Here is a 17,770-nt window from a genome sequence, read left to right as displayed (position 1 = left end):
CATTCATACCTTTGGGAAGGCCAAGGTCTGTGCAAAGTTTCGAGTATCTGAAAATTTGCAGGTTCATTTCCATAAATGTCCATAAATGTCCATAAATGTCCATAAATGTCCATAAATGACTGGACTACACAACTTTAGAGTTAACTTTAGAGAAACTCTTAAGTCATTTATCTAAAATTAAGCTGTTAGTGTCCATGACATGATCAACCTATGGCGACAATGTTTTACGTGAAATGTAAAAATCAGGAGTAATATAAAAAGTGTATGTTAAGATTAAAGTGCTAGCTCATAGTTTAAGAATTGTATAGATTAACGTTTGTTGTTTAGCCATCTAAGAATCGATCGTGCCGTAATATATGGCCAAAGAATAGGCCTAGGGTCTTGGAAATTCTATAGTTGTTCAGTGGGTCGATTGACTGAACACGTTTGCACTTAGTATTTAATTTTACCAGTAGTTTATTCATGTTATGTATCGATGATAATGCAATTAGGATAACAACTAGGTAAGCCGTAAGTCTAATTCAAAACACACCGCACACTCCAATCAGTATTTGGAAGCCCGGGTATTTTGGCGGGAATTCTGTTCCCACGGCACCCTTCTGATAGAAGCTACTTCTACTAATGGTCCCAGAGAAACGGCCGTAAAATAGCCAGACTTCTTGTCTCCTGTACTGGCTGGCACGTGCGGATTAAAGTTAGAAATTTCGCTATGCTATAAATATATAAATGCTCTCGGAACAAACTCTTAGTTATCTAGATCCTTTCTAAATTCGTTAGAGTTTCTAAATTCGTTAGAGTTTAATTCCCCAGTTAATGGACTGGGGAAAAAATAATCGGTACAGTCTCCCTGCGTGTGTAATGAAGCAATGAAAACAATCCAAAATTATCACATATGACATAACTTGTAATAGCAGAAACTTTCTAACCGTACATTCACCCGCCACTGTTCAAGAACTTATTACTTATGTCACTGTTTAAAATCCTGACGTGAGCACTGTACATTTAATCAGCTATTCCTTTAGTTAGGGTGATAGCCAAAACTATAAGGATTTTGGAGAACTATACTAGGGAAATAGTCATAATTCAATAATGTGAGTGAGTTACACGTGTTTTATTGTCGATGATAAACATTCGCAATGTATTACGCTATGCAAGCGCGCACTGAGGGACTTTATGACGTCACGAGGCCACAGCTTATTATTGCAATAACACGCGTTACACGTACGCTAGAGAGTTGGTTCTTTCGGCGATACGATTTTTACCAGTTTGTCACAGCTGATTTAAATCTTAGCCAAATTGGCTAATACAAATTCTTGAGTTAACTGGTCCTTTAATCAGAATACTAAGCCCTAATGATTACATGATGTAATGTAAACAATAAACAGATTGTAATGTAAACAGCTATCTCACCTTGAAGACCGAGTAGAGGGTTTTCTATATTGCTTTCCTCAGTTACCGGGTCAAGTGTGGTTAAACCCAGCTCACTGGGCTGATCCTCCTGGATGGGATCTACTGATAACATGCCCGAGTCGTATCCTGCTCCGAACATGCTGGCACCTTCTGTCGTCATTTCTGAGAGATTGAGACAAGTTAGGATCGGTTATAATTGGTTAACTGAATAAAATGCTATGTAGTTAGTATTTATATAAAATAACAAAATAGCCATTTATAAGTTTTGAAACTGAGAGACAAATAATGATAAGAATATAGGGAATATAATGGCTTAGAGAAAAAGCACGGAGAATGATAACGGACTGTACTACTAATTCTTATTATTAAATATCGGGTACTTTAAATTGAAGCAGCTGACCGGTACGTCTTAAATTAACAGTCCAGACATAGTTACCAGTTACATGGTAACTATTTATATGGCTAATAAATAAAAGCTCTAAAATCAGGTTCAAAAACCGCGACATTTCGAATGATTTATAATACAAACCACCAAAAAAATTGTCAAATTGGGAAATAAACAGAAACGTAAGGTTGACAAAGCTAACCAAGATCGGAAGTTTGGAGTTGGGAGCACTGAGCAAACTTTTCGTTGAGCTGATCCTCAGAAATGTTCAACAGATCGCTCTCAATCTGGCCGTCGAATTCCTCGACGCCTGGGACCTGTCAAACAAGATAATTGTTAGATTGCTTCCTATCATGAGCTATCAAGCCTGAGCTGATAAACCAGAATTTAATTAAAATTCGTCGTGGATATGTTTTAACTTAGCTTGAATATGGTCATGTTAAAATATCTTAATTATGGTTTGTCACTTTGAAATGAATTTGTTATGACAGAAAATGCGTAGGTACTTATTTCAAAATGTCAACAGTCGGATAAGATTCCCACTTAGCTTAGCTACTTTCAAAGATTCTCGCAAGCGCACGTGCTAATAATGCTGGTGGAATTATTATTGATAAAATGCAGGCTCGATTATACAATGTGTCAGGAAATGTTCATCCCCAGTTTTACCTCGATCGGCATAATAGGAGCTTTCTCCTTGATCTTGAGAGGGGTATGGGGATCTTCTATGATGTCTAAGAAACTGTCTTTACTGATTTTACGTCGTTTGGCGGGCGACTCCTCTCTTATTGATCCCATCGTGTTCTCTGTTACATTATGAGTTTGATAATTAGAGCAAAGTAAAGTAAATTTACATTGATTTCATTAAAATTAAATAACATGATATCACTTAGTTATTGATCCATCATTTATCAAATTATAAATATAATTAATAAACGTATTTAAAGACAAATAAAGTTTTCCTCAGTTTTTACACAGCATAATAGACTAAAATCATTAATCAATTCGTACAATTTTGGAATCAATCAATAGCAAATTACACATACCGTATTCATTGTTGGTGATCTCCTGATCCCCGAATGAGATAGTAAAGTAAGCAGAATCAGCTCTGCTTTCATGTGTTGGTTTTGCTCCCTGGCCCTCGAACAGGGCCTTCTCACCAAGAGAAGTATAAAACCTGATGTCACTCTGTTCGTTACCCATTTCTTTGTCGTAGTGGTAGAGAGGGTTGGGAAGAGCAAACGTCTCGCTCCTGTACAGAAAGGGATGGTTTTTTAAATGAGGTGTATGAAAATTAAAAGACAAAAATTGTGAGGCTCAAGATAATATACTCAATACTACACCTATGTAAATATATTTTGGTTTATTTTACCAGCGTCAAAGGATTAACATAAAATAAATAAAAATTACCTTTGTGTTGGGAGTTCCACATTTTCTGGTCTCATGAAGGATCCTTTCTTGAGAAATATCCACATTGACTTCACTTCATCTGAAATATGAAAAAGTGAAATACGAATGTTAAGTGAGCAATCACTGTAAAATAAGAATGTGTATGATCAATCAATTTTGAACTGAAATTTACTCTTAACAAATTCAAAAACTTCTCAAAATATTTTAACATACCATATACAATTGTGATTTGTTTTTCGTAGACTCTGATGATACCCATTAGCAGAGTCGATGACAACCTCAGAGCAAACTGTGTACGTGGATTGAGCATGTCACCACTGAAATAATAAGTGTTATATGTTGAAATTAAAATGGTGTATCATTTAATTATATCATGGAATGATCAATTCCAAGTGGTTTAAAATTCCAATCTAATTATCAAACCAATCAAATGAACATAAATGTACCATGCTTTGACGACGTCAACAGAAACATAATCACTTTTCTTCAACCCCAGTCGTCTAGAGCCATGAACTGTGTTGAAGTTACCAACAAGCCACACCACAGCAAACTGTCCTCCTTTCTTAGTAAGTATCTCATTCGAAAAGAACATGACTGTGAGGGGATTGTATATTTAAAATATATCTATAATATTCCTATGAGATTCCTTGAATCCCAGTATAGTATATTAAGGAAAACAAAATTATTTATTATACCCTATTATAAATTAGTATAGTTTATTATTATTATTATTATTAAATCTAAAATAGCTAATAATTTAATAAATTATTAACAGGCCCCTTAACGTGGGCAATAATATACGCTTTTTAAATTATATAAACAAATTGCAGTCTATTTTTCCAATGTTGTTAAGTGTCTCTTTAGATCTGTTTTGGTGTTTTGTGGGAGTTCCCACATTTGTTGGTTGAGAATGCTCAACATAACATACATGATGCTTGACTGCTTTATTGACCCGGACAGGCACCGGGGGCAGACATCCCAACACCAGTGCGTTGGGACATAGTGTTGGTCTGCTTCAGGACGTGTTAGGTCCTAGAGAAGCCGCCATCCCCTCTACTGCTTTAGCTCAGCGGCAGCATGAGCCCTGGTTTCCTGCCACATTGGTACCTCTGAAAGTACAGAAAAGTGGTGGATTTCGGGGTCCAGGATCCTCCCTCTTTAATCGTTACGGTGGTGTTATTTCTCTGAGATGTTTGCAGAGTCTTTATTTTATGATCTTTCTAGTTTAGTTGGATAAATCCTGGAGAGCATCATTTTGTCCCCAAAGAAATTCGACTCTTCTAATGAATGCTTTTTGTGTGCTGCTTTTTGTTAACACTTCATCTAGATAGGAATGTGAGTCAGCCCCACCCAGCTCTTCTTTTAGCTGCAGGTAACTGGTGTCTTGCACCTCCAGACACAATAGGAGCTGGTGTACAGGAGAATCATCGAAGCTGTTGCAGAAACGACAGGCCTCACCACTGTCACCACCCATGATCTTTTGGATATTCGCAAAGAGTGGTGAGCTGCCGTGAATGTAGTCCATTATTCGGCTGTCCAGATTTTTACTCGTGTTGTGCCCGAATAAGAAGTTGTTTTTGTCTAGGAGCAGCCCACTGTTTTTGATCTTTGTGATCACACCAAGTATCTTGGTCTCCTTGTTGTTACTGACAGTTCTGCATTGCAGATTTGTTTCGATGCTGTCAATCCAGATCTTATTTTTGTAGCTCATTATGTCTGCCTGAGTGTAATAGGCCAGATCCTTGAAATGTTGCTGCGTTAGGTCTATCATTCTGGTTCCGTGTGACTTATTTTCTTTCCAAAGGAAGTACTTTTTCAGTGACATTGTTAAGACATGAAAGCTTGGTATTCTGCTTTCGTCAACTTGGTAGAGTGTAGCTGAGAGATTGTCACCTTGTGTGAGTACTTTGCACATGAATTTAACCGAAAGAGCTTCGAGTTGCACATCCAGTGGTGGGAGGTGGAGAGCAAGTTCGGTTAATTCCCTTTGTGGATTCAGGACTGATCCAGATATTTTTAGAATGATTTTATTCCAGAAGCTTTTAAATTGATTGAGACACTTGTGAAGCCAAATAGGTGCTGCGTAGAACAGTTTAGTGAGGACCATTGTTTTAAGGAGGAGAGTGAGGCTGTAAACGTTTAGACCGTAGTTGCGGTTAGTTGATTTTGTTATTAATCCCCACTTTCTTTTGCATTCTTAAGTTTTTGAGACGCATGTTTCTTGAAATTGAGGTCTTCATCTACTATTACCCCAAGGACCTTTGTGCTTTGGACGTAGTTGATGCTTTTCCCATTAATACATAATTCTGCAGGTTTCTGTTCTTCAGTATAAGCTGCAGTTTTCAAGATTATGGCCTCCGTTTTATTCGTATCACAGTTCACTACTAGCTTGTTCTTGATGCACCACTTGCTGAGGTGGTCACAAACCATCTGCATTTTTTCATGGCATCCGGAGATGTTCTCGAAGGAAATCATAAGTGTACCGTCATCAGCAAATTTGTAGCAGCTTAGATATCTTTTACTTCTTCCGGGGTGTTGTGTGTCATGTCTGCTATGTATAGGATGAAGAGGAGAGGTGATAGTACAGCCCCCTGAGGTAATCCAAATATTGTACATTTTCTTTTTTCTCCTTTATAGTTGTTCACTTTTAGACATATCGTCCGGTTGAACAGGAAAATTTCTCAGCACGTTAAGAATATTTCCTTGAATACCGAGAGTTGATAGTTTGACACATAGTGATGGGAGATGAACACTATCAAATTGCCTTTTCGAAGTCCAGGAAAAGCACTATACATGCCAGCTTCTGTCTTTTAACTTCCTCAAGGTTAGCCAGCATTCTGAAAAGATATCGCGTTGTTGATCTCCCTCCAATGAAACCTTCTTGATCTTCATCAAGAGTTCCTTCAATGTCCAGGAAGAGTCTCAATCTTTTATCTAGCACTCTTTCACAAATCTTTCCAAAGTAGGATGATATGGAAATCGGTCTATAAGCACCAGGTAACATGTAGCTGGATTTTCCTTCTTTCCTTAGGAATGTTACATCTGAAGTTTTCCACAGCCATTTTCCTGTGCTCATACACCAGTTAAATATAATCTGCAAGACGTGAAGACAATTTGTTTTCATATGTTTGAGGATGGTAGGGTGAATATTGTCCTGCATCACATGATTTGTCATTTGTTTCTTGCCTTTCTATAGCTGCTTTTATCTCGTCCATAGAAATAGGGTTGTTCAGCGGATCATCTTCATTGTAACTACTTGCAGATTTGCTGCTAACATTCTGTAATTTACTGAACTCGTTATTTACATGCATGTCGTGCTCTCGGTCATTGGGTTGGTTTTGAAGGTGTTTTCCTGTGAAGAAAGTATTAAATAACAATTCCTCCTTATCTTTTTCAGATGTGACCAGCAAGTCACAGTCTTTGAGGTTGCAGATAAAATTGTCAGTTTTGGCCCCAAAAACTCGTTTATATTTTCTCCAGAATTGAGTGCAGTCTTTGGTGTTAAGTGTTTCAACTCTGTCACGAATCCATTCATTCTTTTCTTTAATCAGCGCTTTCTTGAATGATTCAGTGCTTTCAGTGAGTGTGGCCTTGTTTCTGGGAGTTGATCTTTGCTTAAATCTTTCTTTCGCTTCTAGAGCTTCATTAGATAGAGTTGTAAGTGCAGGACACCAATATGGTTTTGAATGAATGGATACTGTCTTCTGAGGGATGAACATTCGGTTAGCCTCCTGTATTTTATGTAATAACTGCTGCCATAGCTGATCCCCTCGGTTTAATAACTCTGGGGCCGAACGAAGATGTTGACAGTTGGTCTCCATTGCATTTGTCCATATTTTCCAGTCTGCATTTTTCCAGTCCATACACACTCTGGGGACAGTGTCTGATTTTGGGATCCCTCTGCAGATTTCTTGAAGCACCGGATAGTGACCTCTTCTTGGGGCACCTGAAAATAATTCAACATCTTTATCCATCCACTGATTTCCCAACTTTGAGATGATGGGGCCTTCGGCTAACACTAAGTCAATAACACTTCCTCCATTTGTACAGACAAATGTGCAGTCGTATGGTGAGCAGAGAGTTAGGGTTTCCTTTTCAACGTAGTCTAGAAGCTTCTTTCCTCGCTGCGTGGTAACATGATCTCCCCAGTCATGATGTCTTGCATTAAAGTCTCCATATGTGAGAAGAGAGTTGAATTTATATTTAGCCTTATATTCTCTTGCTTTATCAATGTGGGCAAGAAGTCCTTCAAATTTTCTTATGGAATCATTAGAGTTATTGCAAGGTTTGCAATAAACTGATCCCACCAAGTATCTCTTTCCTTCAACTTTTATTTGGCACCAAACCGCATCAACTTCGTCTACGTTAAGGTCATAGACCAACTCTGGATGTAGTGAAGGATCAATGACGAGTGCTACCCCAGCTGTCCCTTTATTTATGTCCCCAGCTTTATGAAATACCTTTTTATGAAGGAAACTTCCGTCTGATTGAGTCCAAGAGCTTGTTTCTTGAACCGCCATCAAGAGTATCTCATTTTCGTAGATAAACTTGTCAAGTGTCATCTCAGAGTTAGTTGACATCTTTGCTATATTTATTTGGCCAAAGATCATAATCTACTGTTGGGTTGTGTGGGTGATTTTGAACATTTGTTTGGTTGCATGTTGAGTTTCATGACAATATTTTGGTATGTTGGACAATCTCTGTTTGTAGCTACATGGCCAAAGACATCACAATTAATACAGTAGTCTCTTCGGTTACTCTTGCATTGATATGAGTGGTGATTGTCTCCACATTTGCTACATGTTGCATGGTTTTGGGTACAAAGTTTAGCAACATGGCCAAACCTGTAACAATTGTAGCATTGGATGATTCTCCTTCTCGGCTTATACTCTTCCGCAGTATAAATTACCTGTCCGAGCTTTAACCCATTTCCTAAGCATTTCTCATAGTCTTCCTTAGTCTGAAAGTTGATCTTAAGAGTTTTCAGAGAAATGTTGTCCCGTGTCACAAATCTTTTTGCCCTAGCTCCTGGATAACACCTTTCCACAGAAATTGTTAGATCACTATCCTGAATGTTTGTGGGTACTCCTTTGAGAATGACTGCCCAGCTTAGCTTTTCTAAGATCCTGCATTCTGTAGTCATGTTACTGTTTGCAAAGAAATCACCTTTCCATGATCCTTCTACTCTTATTGCATCCTCTTTAGATGTGAGCTCAATCATCAATGATCCACCTTTGGTGACAAATGTCGATTTTATGGCCATATCTTTAAAATATTTATTGAAGTTTTTCTTAATAGTTGCACTGTTTTTAAGATAATTTCTTGAGAGTCCTCTTGAGACTAGGACTGTCGTGGAGTCATTAACAGTGGTTTCTGATGGCTGGTGAATGTAGTATTGTTTGCCCTCATGTGTTTTATCTTCTGCTATGGTACTGAAAAGATCCAGGTTTGTGTGTCTTGTAGAAACACCTTGATGTCCAATTACAGTTCTCTTGAAGTCTACTCTGTTCATCTCTTTTAGGATGCTTTTATTTTCCTCCGTTATGTTATGCAGTGTGCGAAGTGCTTCATCCATGCCACTGTCAGCTTGTGGGTTTGAGGATACTTTGTTAATCAAGGGAACCCCCTTAGCTAATAAATTTCCCATATTCTCCGTTAAATTCCTCTTTAGATATTCAAAGTGTTTTGTTTCACTCTCTCGTAAGTCTTTCATTTCAGCCTTCATTTGTGACATATATCTTTCGATAGAGCAGATTGCGGAGTGTTGTGATGCTAATACATCAACTTGGTCACTCAGAGTTCTGTTGATGTGGACATTTTGTTCTGAACTACTGATATTTGAGTACGATGTCAATGGGTCAACCATCTCTTTACTACAAACTAGCCTATCTTGTGAGTCTACCTGAATATTTTTCTTCTTTCCCCCATCTCTTCTTTCAGGTGTTGAGGTTCGGATTGGACAACAAATTTTTTGCTGAACTGGAGGATTGAGGTCTGGTGTTTTGATTATAGACTCTTCTAGATGTGTGTTGGACTCAATGGGTCTCAAGGACAGACTGCTGCTGAAATCTCTGTCAGATTTGCTGCACAAGATAGAGAGGTTATCATATGTATCTGAAGCTGACAGATCTGAGATGTGTTCAGTTGGGGCCGAGTCATCTATGGAGGCACTATCATACAGCTGTTTATAGGGGTCAATTGTTGTTTGCGTGTCCATATCTTTTCTCACAACAGTTGTGTACTCCCCATCTTTTTTAGTCAACTCTGCGATTTTAGCTTTAACTTTTACGGAGGCTAGATCCAGATGTGGTTTAGTAGGCTTGGAGAGTCACATGAATTGCAAAGCCAATGCAAATTCTCAATTTTGCATATATTTTTATATGTGGAGTCTGCCATTGGCTTTTTCCTAGTTTCACCAGATCTTTTTGTTGTTGATGTTGTTGTTTGTGAATCATAACATTTGTAGTGTACTTTCAGTTCACAGTATCCGCATGTGAGCAACTCCTGTTTGCATTCCTTCTGGCAATGGCAGCATAGAATTCCAGAGTCCTCTTGGATGACATGCAAGTCTTTCTTTAATATGGACGGAACAAGTGAAAAATCTGATTCAAGATCGATCTCAAATGTGCTCGGTGTCCTCACAGCTACAGATGTAAGACTTGTCGTAATGAGTTGCTGATTTCCCACTTGATATTGGGTCCTGATTTTTGATTTGCAGAGTTATGTAAGGAGATTTTTGGATGTGGCTTTAAAAGGGTATGAGGTGGTGATTGCATCTTTGTGAAAAGAGTCTTGACTTGAGAGACATACTCTTTGTTCTCAGCAGACTTGACACAGGACCAGGAACAATCCAAGGGAGTTTTCATGCAAAAAAAAATGCAAAGAGTGCATAATCGAAGTTACTAGGAACTCCAAACTTTTAATTCAATAAAGTGAGACAGTAACACTAGTGGATGATAGAAACATGAACTTCAAACAAGGAATACAAATCAAGTCAGACAAAGCCTCCTGGAGTTTCTGCCATCCTGCAAATGGTATATAAGATTAACATCAGTCCTCTTTTAGTTTTTCTTTCTGTTTCTTCACGGTATCCGGCTTTATTAGGCGATCTTCACGGATACCAGAACATGTAGCAGGAGAACTTATTCGTTAGGCGTTGGCAGCTGTTTAGAAATGCTTCTTCTGTAGATCTTTATAAATCTTCTTTCTTCTGTGTATAAATGGCCATATGTGAATGATGATTAAATGAGATGGGTGTGATATGAGGATAGATTGTGCAATCCTCTCAACTAACTTAAAAGCCAGTGGTAATGAACCAAAACAAACAAATCAATACCAGCTCCACAAAGAGTTATGCAGGCTAAAAGGCTGCCTCATAAAGGAGGACTTCAGAGGGAGGTTAAACAGGTGTCTCAACTGACTAATATATATCCCCTTTTCTTTTTTTTTTTCTTTTTTTTTTCTTCTCAGTTATCCTAAACACAGTTCAGGTTACTGACCGGGACTTCGGATTTTTATATTATCATTTTACAACAACCCAGGGGAACCAGGCTATTGCCGGGACTTCGGTCTTTAAATTTTTTTTTTTTTTTTTTTTTTTTTTTTAAATTTTAGGTAAACATTTTAATAATCATAGCAAAACTAGTCAAGTAACTTAGTTTGCACTTTAAAAATCCCATGAAACTCACACGCACTGATTTTAAAAACTAATCTGCAAAAGTAAAAAATAAAGATTCTGACTCAAAACAAAAATGACATTAAAATGTATGAAAAAGCTAAAAATATAAACGATAAATCCATAAATAAAAAATAAATTCGATGTTCACTCTTTAAAAATACTAGTCCCTCTCAAACACATACGCAGACTTTGAGAACTAGGCCCTCTCTTAGTCAAAACATCAGCAGGCATCGTCCCTTGAGGGCATAAAGTTAACAGTTATTTCACCCTTCTCAACCATTTCCCTTAGTGATGCCATGGTAACTATCAGTCTTTTTTCAATGGGGTCCTTTGTCTTCTGTACAAGCTCTAGAAGTCCTTTATTGTCAATAAAACAGTCTATGGTCACATTTAAAGAATCTCCCAGTATTTGTTGTAGTGTTTGCTGAATAAAAATGGTGTGATCAGCCGCTTTCAGGAGTGCAAGGCTTTCAGCGGCTAAAGTACTGTAACAGACTCTGTCCAACTTTACAGATTTCCAACAGACAGGGTTTTTGACTCTACCATCTTTATCCGAAATAAGTATCAGATACCCACACTGACTACCATTGTTACTAAGATTTCCAAACGATGCATCACTGTATGTAAGTAGTCTTACTCCATTCTTTATGTTAGGCAGTTCTCTGAAGGTCAGTGGGGCATCTTCATCAGTTTTAAGCTTTTTGACTATCTTGTTGTGAAGCATTATGTCTGAGACGTTGGGATCTTTCAGATTATTGCTCAACTGACAAGCATCAAACGAAATATCTGGTCTGGTTTGGACAGATAACCAGATAAGTTGTCCAACACCTGATCTGTACTGTACATACTCTTCGTGAGTCAGAGCATGTGTTTTCTGGCTTCTTCTGTTACTTGATAGTCCTATGGTCTTTAAAGCACTGATATAATCTGACTGTCCAACAGTGATTTCATATGAGATTGGATCTTGCTCCACCTCAAGTCCAAGATATGTGAATCGCGATGCTTCCTGTGACTTAATCTCAAATCCATGCAGCACATCTTTGTGAATATTAGACTCAAAACCTTTGGTCCCTGCATAGATGAAGTCATCTACATGTACAGTCATTATTCCTGCAAGATCTTCTTTGTCAACTCTTGAAAAGAACAGAGCATCATCATATAAACATTTCTTTAAACCAGCTTGTTCACTGTGGTCTTTTACATTTCTGTACCACATCTTTGCAGCATCTGACAGTCCATAAACACATTTGTTCAGCTTCCACAGTATTCCTGGTTTATAGCATTCCTTTGGAGGGGTAAGATAAACTAGTCGCTCAATTGGTTTACCTTGTAGAAATGCTGAGGTTATATCAAGAGAATGAATAGGCCACTTCATTGATGCTGCTACTGTGAATAGAAGTCTTAGAGATTCTTTTCGACAAGTAGGACTGACTCTTTCGGTACTATCAAGAGGAATTTCTCAAAAACCTCGAGCTACCAAACGGGCCTTTTTCTTATGACCATTGTCATTTGTGACCCACCTTGTCGAAATGGGGACAAACTGATCATCTACTTCGTGAGCCTCAACCTCTTCATACACATTGTTTTGCTTCCATTTTTCGATTTCGTCAGTCTTCTGTGACTTATATGGGTCAGTGTTTAACACTTCGATACTGACCTTCTTCTTCTCATACTTTGACTTAGCTTTGCAGAACTTCTGCTCCTTTGTAGACATTGATTCCTCTACATTAGTTTCGTTGCTTTGTGGTATATTATCTGTGCTTACAGTATTATTATCATCCTCTTCAGCAGGAGCATTATCGAAAGCGTTCAACAGAACATCATTTTTCAGCATTTGAGTTGCATTGTAAAATTCTTCAACAGTGGGATTAGGCTCATCTGGTGGATCGGTCCCACTTACTTCGGAAACATCTTTTGAGTACAGTTCATTTACATTGACAACATGAATCCGATGGCATCGAACAATATACCCACCATGTCTTACAACTACAACTTTCTTGTCCACACCTATAACTGTTCCTGGTCCTCGCCATCGCTTATCATCATTTCTTTTGTAGTACACCATATCACCCGACTGTATCTCATCAGTGTACACTTCTCTAGTTTTGATCTAATGGCTCGTCTGATCATCTCACTAGCTTCGCTTTCCATCATTCTTTTTCGAGCACTGTAGATGGCAGAGATGTTCTTGGCAACAGTTTCACTTGGACTCTCATCTTCAACAATCGTTGGACTAGCATAGGGATCATCAATAGAAGTGAGAGATGGATTTTTGCCAAAGATTAACTGATATGGCGAGAAACCATTTACATTTGCCAAAGTGTTCTTGGCATGACAGGCCCATGCTAAAGCAACTTCAACTGAGCATTTAGTATCTTCCATGATCTTTATCATACTGTTAGACAAAAGTGCATGGTGCCGTTCTACAAGGGCATTGCTCCAAGGTGCTTCAGCACCAGTAGTGATGATATGAACGTTGAATTTCTCACAGAGGTCAACAAAACTTTTGTTAACATATTCCCCTCCATTGTCACTCATGAACTTCTTCGGTGGTCCAAAAGTGTTGATCCAGTGTGTAAAGACACTTTCCACAATGGTTTCCTTGTCTTTTGACCTGATAACTTTTGCAGCAGAGAATCTGGTTTTATGGTCAATCATGTGCTGGATGTAAATGTTTTTATTCTTGTCGTACACCTTAATATCCATGGCAACGGTATCATTGAAGTCTTTGGCTAAAGGCATACAGACTACTGGACGATTATTCGGTCGCTTGTATCTCTTGCACACATCACAGTTAGACGATACTGTGTCAATCTCTCGAGCAATTTCCTTGGTAAGCTGTCCTGCTGTTCTTAAGAGTGACTTTAACTTTTCAGGTGGGGGATGGGCGAATTGCTTATGTAGCTTAATCGCTATCTTTCTTTTGTCAGTACTTTCCATGGTCAGGTTTACAATTTCCTCTCCTGATTTACATAAGCAGACTTGTTGATGGATAGTATTCTTGCTCAGAGGGATGCTACAGTGTCCTGATTCATTGAAGATGATTTTCTGCTTTACACCAAAAGCCTTCACTGTGTCATCTCCAAAGTCCAATACCATTCTAGCATCTTTCATTGACTGTTTGCTAATCAGTAATGGAATCTGATCATCAACAACTTGTGCCACAATGTTCACCTGTTTGTCACATACAACGGCTGGGAATGTGCAGCATGTCCTTGACTTTGATGGTGCATTATCTCCAAATTTAAACGATACATGTTTCTCTTCATAGCACACCTTAATGAGATCTTCTGGAGACAGCGACTGAAGATAGACTTTCAACCATTCCTTTCCACAAACCGTTTTGTTGCATCCACTGTCAAGAACTGCTAACCCAAAGTTGTCACTGGTAAATTGGTCCATAACATTTGAGTTCTCTTCTTGGGCAGGAGCATTCATAAAGAGATTTACATTCTCACTCGTTACCTGATTTCCACTTTTGTTTATTCTGCGGCGTTCTGGACAATCTCTAGAAAAGTGGTAAATCGACTTGCAAACATTACAAGTAAAATGCCGCCCATATTTGTCTGTTGGGTTCATTTTTCTGTCACTTCTGACACCCGCAGCTACCTGATGTTGACTTTCCTGCTGTTGATTCTGTTGTCGGTATCCTCTGGCTCCTCTACCATTTCCTCTTCTAAAGCCATATCCCCGGTATCCTCTTCCCGAATAGCCACTTCTTCCTTGGCTGTAATATGCATGCTGCTCCATTTCCTGAGCATTCAGTACTTCATTTTCATTTTCGTATTCATCATACATATTAAACTGATTTTCAATACAGGAGTTACCAGTATAAAATGTAGAGTCTTCTTTAACTACACCAATCATTCTCTGGTGTGAACTTTCTGGATCTTTCATAGTTGTGATCTTCTTTATCGTTTCTTTCATGTTATTGTATGTTAAGTCGCCACACATAGTAATGGCAACAGAATACTTGTAATCACTAACATTACAACTTCTAAGTAATTCATACGCTAGAACAGGTTGTGGAAGCTTAATATCATGCTCTTCCATTCGTTTTACAACTTTTTCGAATGACGAAATAAACTCCTTGACATCTTGGCTTCCTTCCCGACTTAACTTTCTGAACATGTCATAAGTCTTGAACTTTTCCTTAGCCAAATCTTCAAGATAAATTCCATCAAGGACCTCCAGGAGGCAGTCTAATCCCGATGTCTTTACTTCAGCACCTTCTACTGTGTCTGTTCTGCCATTTTGTAATACTTCAAGTGGAACTTCCACTGCCTCAGACTTAGCCTTCTGAGGTAACATAAAAACAATACATCCTGCTTGACGCTTTTCTTCGATCAATGTGGTTGCCGACCACAATTTCACTTCTTTCTTGAACAAAAGATAAGAATCTCCTAACTTAGGGATAGGTGGTCCACTACTGTTCACTTGATTTTCCGACATTTCCTGCTATCACTTTTAATTCAATAAAGTGAGACAGTAACACTAGTGGATGATAGAAACATGAACTTCAAACAAGGAATACAAATCAAGTCAGACAAAGCCTCCTGGAGTTTCTGCCATCCTGCAAATGGTATATAAGATTAACACAAACTGCTGTTTGAACTCTATACCCGACTTCAGTTTAGTTGCCAGCCAGGTGTAGGGGTAAGAAAGTGCTCTTACTTTTGCATCAACAATGTTTTCAAGTCGTTCTTGGGCAACTGCAATCATCTGTGGGAGTGTTAAGGCCCACCATGGGACATCTGCTACATCGTGTAGTTTTTCTCCTATGTGCATCTGGTATAGCACTTTCTTTTTGTCTTCGAAGCTTAATGTTTTGCCAGAGTATGCAAGAACAATATCTTTAGGCAGGGCAATTTGGTGAGCAGTATCCGAAAGTTCAACAAAGGAGCAGAGAAAGTGCGACTGCCCGTCAAAGCAAAAAAGAACTTCTGAACTTGGACTCAATAGTTGGAGCTGGGTGTATATGTGACTTGTTTTTATACAGTTTGTGAGCATCTTTCTATTTGAGGCTGACACAACAATTGAATCAGAAGTCTCTAATAGGCTACAATACAAACTTTCGAGTTGGTTGTTTTTTGCAGTGTCAACTGTTGCAATTGACACAACCTTTGGTTTGTTAGGTTTCAGTTTAATAGACATCTTTGTGTGCCGTCACTAGAAACCAAACCAAGTAGAATTGTTACAGCCCAGAGCTTTTGTAAAACTAGCTTTAACTGTCACAATTCTATGATATCTGACTTGATAAATGTCTAGTCAGAGTAATGGGGTGTTAAGCTTTATTGACCTGGCTTAACTTTCCAGAAAGAGCTTTAAAAACGAGCTCTTGAAACAGGCAACACTTGGCTAAACTTTATTATAACTAGTTTTGTCAAGTGATTGTCCTTGTTAATGTCCAAGAATATCAATGTTTATACACTGTCCGTCGCGTTGTTAAACTGAATTCCAAATGTTTCCAAATTGATTAACAGTTTACAGTACCAAGTAGTAGGGAGTAGCTATTTTGTTCTCTTTGGACGTAGTCTGATTGTCTTTGCAGCCTTTGCTTTGCGCTCCGTTTAGAGATCGATTTCCCAACACCTGAAAGGATATGGGCACCAGAAAAGTGTGATAGGGATTGCCAGCAGTGCTGACAAAAGAGCTTTTCTGAGTTTAGATGAATGACAATGTATATGATCTCAGCTGTGAAACTCACCGTTTAGGTATGAGTTGGAATGGTTGCTGAGATGATTGAGTGAGGAACAAGAAAACTATTGTGTATTCTGCCAAACTTTAGTCATGCAACAAATCAAAATCAAATCAAAATATAATGACACAAACATCATCACACATCATCAAAAATATATCTACTAAAGTTTTAAAAATATCTTAAATCTATTGGCCTAAACAACCAAGATAAAATGAATCTAATTTACATACTTTCCACTACTATATAAGTTAATAAAGCGTTTCTTAGCAACATGAGGATGACACACAAGATATTCATTGTGCTTCTCTTTATTAGTAGCATAATTTAATCCCTCAATCTTTCCTAATACTTCGTCCGAAACATACCAAAAATGAATATCATTTACGGATCCGTTTAAAATAGTCTCTTTTTTGAAAGCCTCTAATCTTATTTTAAAACTTAACACAGTCCCACAATTCTTGACATCCGAGGGGAGTTTGTTCCAATATGGTCTCACCCTCTCCGGAAGAAAAGAACTTTGGACTTTCTTCATTTTACTGCTACTTTTACTGCATCTACTGTTTGATACCACATTAAGACCAGATCTGCTCATACTGAACAAACCATCTCCGTAGTTGGCCAAACCACTTATCATTTTAAAAGATTCAATGAGGTCCCCACGTATTCGCCGCTCTGCCAGCGTTGTCAAATTGAGGATTTCCAGTCGACGACTGTATGGAAGAGTACCCACCTCGTCAATCAGACGGGTAAACCGCCTCTGGACGCTCTCCAGCTCCAAGATGATCCCCCAACTTCCATGAGCCGCAACTGGACTCCACAATTGAACACAATACTCTAAATGGGGTCTTATTAAAGCTTTGTAAATGGATATCATCACAGATTTTTCCCTGATAATCAGATTTCTAACAATCCAACATATCATTCTGTTGGCTTTAGATATTGAAGCCTTAATCTGTTCATTCCAAAGCAGAGAGTTATGGGTTATAACTCCCAAGTCTTTTTCCTGTACAGATTCTGCCAATGTAACTCCATTAAGAGAATAACTTGATCTTGGGTTATCGTTAACATCTAAATGCATTACTGAACACTTAGTAGGATTAAACTTTAAAAGCCATTTACTCTCCCACATCTCTAGTTCGTTCAGATCATTAGCTATAGTTTCATGCTCGGAGGCATTAGCTATAAGCTT

The 17,770-nt window shown here is 38.3% G+C and overlaps 2 protein-coding genes across 2 annotated transcripts in view; both read right to left on the bottom strand.

Annotated features, from left to right (window-relative positions):
* LOC134821875 (uncharacterized) overlaps nt 1–17,770 on the bottom strand; it is a 35,364-nt gene that overhangs the window by 14,442 nt on the left and 3,152 nt on the right. Inside the window, exons 2-8 of the mRNA XM_063832685.1 lie at nt 3,649–3,798; nt 3,416–3,519; nt 3,203–3,281; nt 2,839–3,044; nt 2,462–2,598; nt 1,998–2,112; nt 1,411–1,572 (exon numbers count right to left, since the gene is read on the bottom strand). Of these exons, the coding sequence (XP_063688755.1) occupies nt 1,411–1,572; nt 1,998–2,112; nt 2,462–2,598; nt 2,839–3,044; nt 3,203–3,281; nt 3,416–3,519; nt 3,649–3,794 (949 nt within the window). The 5' untranslated portion in view covers nt 3,795–3,798. The remainder of the gene's footprint in view (nt 1–1,410; nt 1,573–1,997; nt 2,113–2,461; nt 2,599–2,838; nt 3,045–3,202; nt 3,282–3,415; nt 3,520–3,648; nt 3,799–17,770) is intronic.
* Nucleotides 11,101–15,332, bottom strand: LOC134821623 (uncharacterized). The gene is made up of 5 exons (XM_063832325.1): nt 14,893–15,332; nt 14,490–14,633; nt 12,974–14,388; nt 12,348–12,758; nt 11,101–12,218 (listed from the first exon to the last, which is right to left on the bottom strand). The coding sequence occupies exons 1-5, from the start codon at nt 15,330–15,332 to the stop codon at nt 11,101–11,103; spliced, it is 3,528 nt and encodes a 1,175-aa protein (XP_063688395.1).

Source organism: Bolinopsis microptera, chromosome 10 (assembly GCF_026151205.1).
Source record: "Bolinopsis microptera isolate Bmic1 chromosome 10, MBARI_Bmic_1.0, whole genome shotgun sequence".
In the NCBI taxonomy this organism is placed as follows: domain Eukaryota; kingdom Metazoa; phylum Ctenophora; class Tentaculata; order Lobata; family Bolinopsidae; genus Bolinopsis; species Bolinopsis microptera.
The sequence above is the reverse complement of the archived record's forward strand: the minus strand, read 5'-3'. Positions and strand labels throughout refer to the sequence as shown.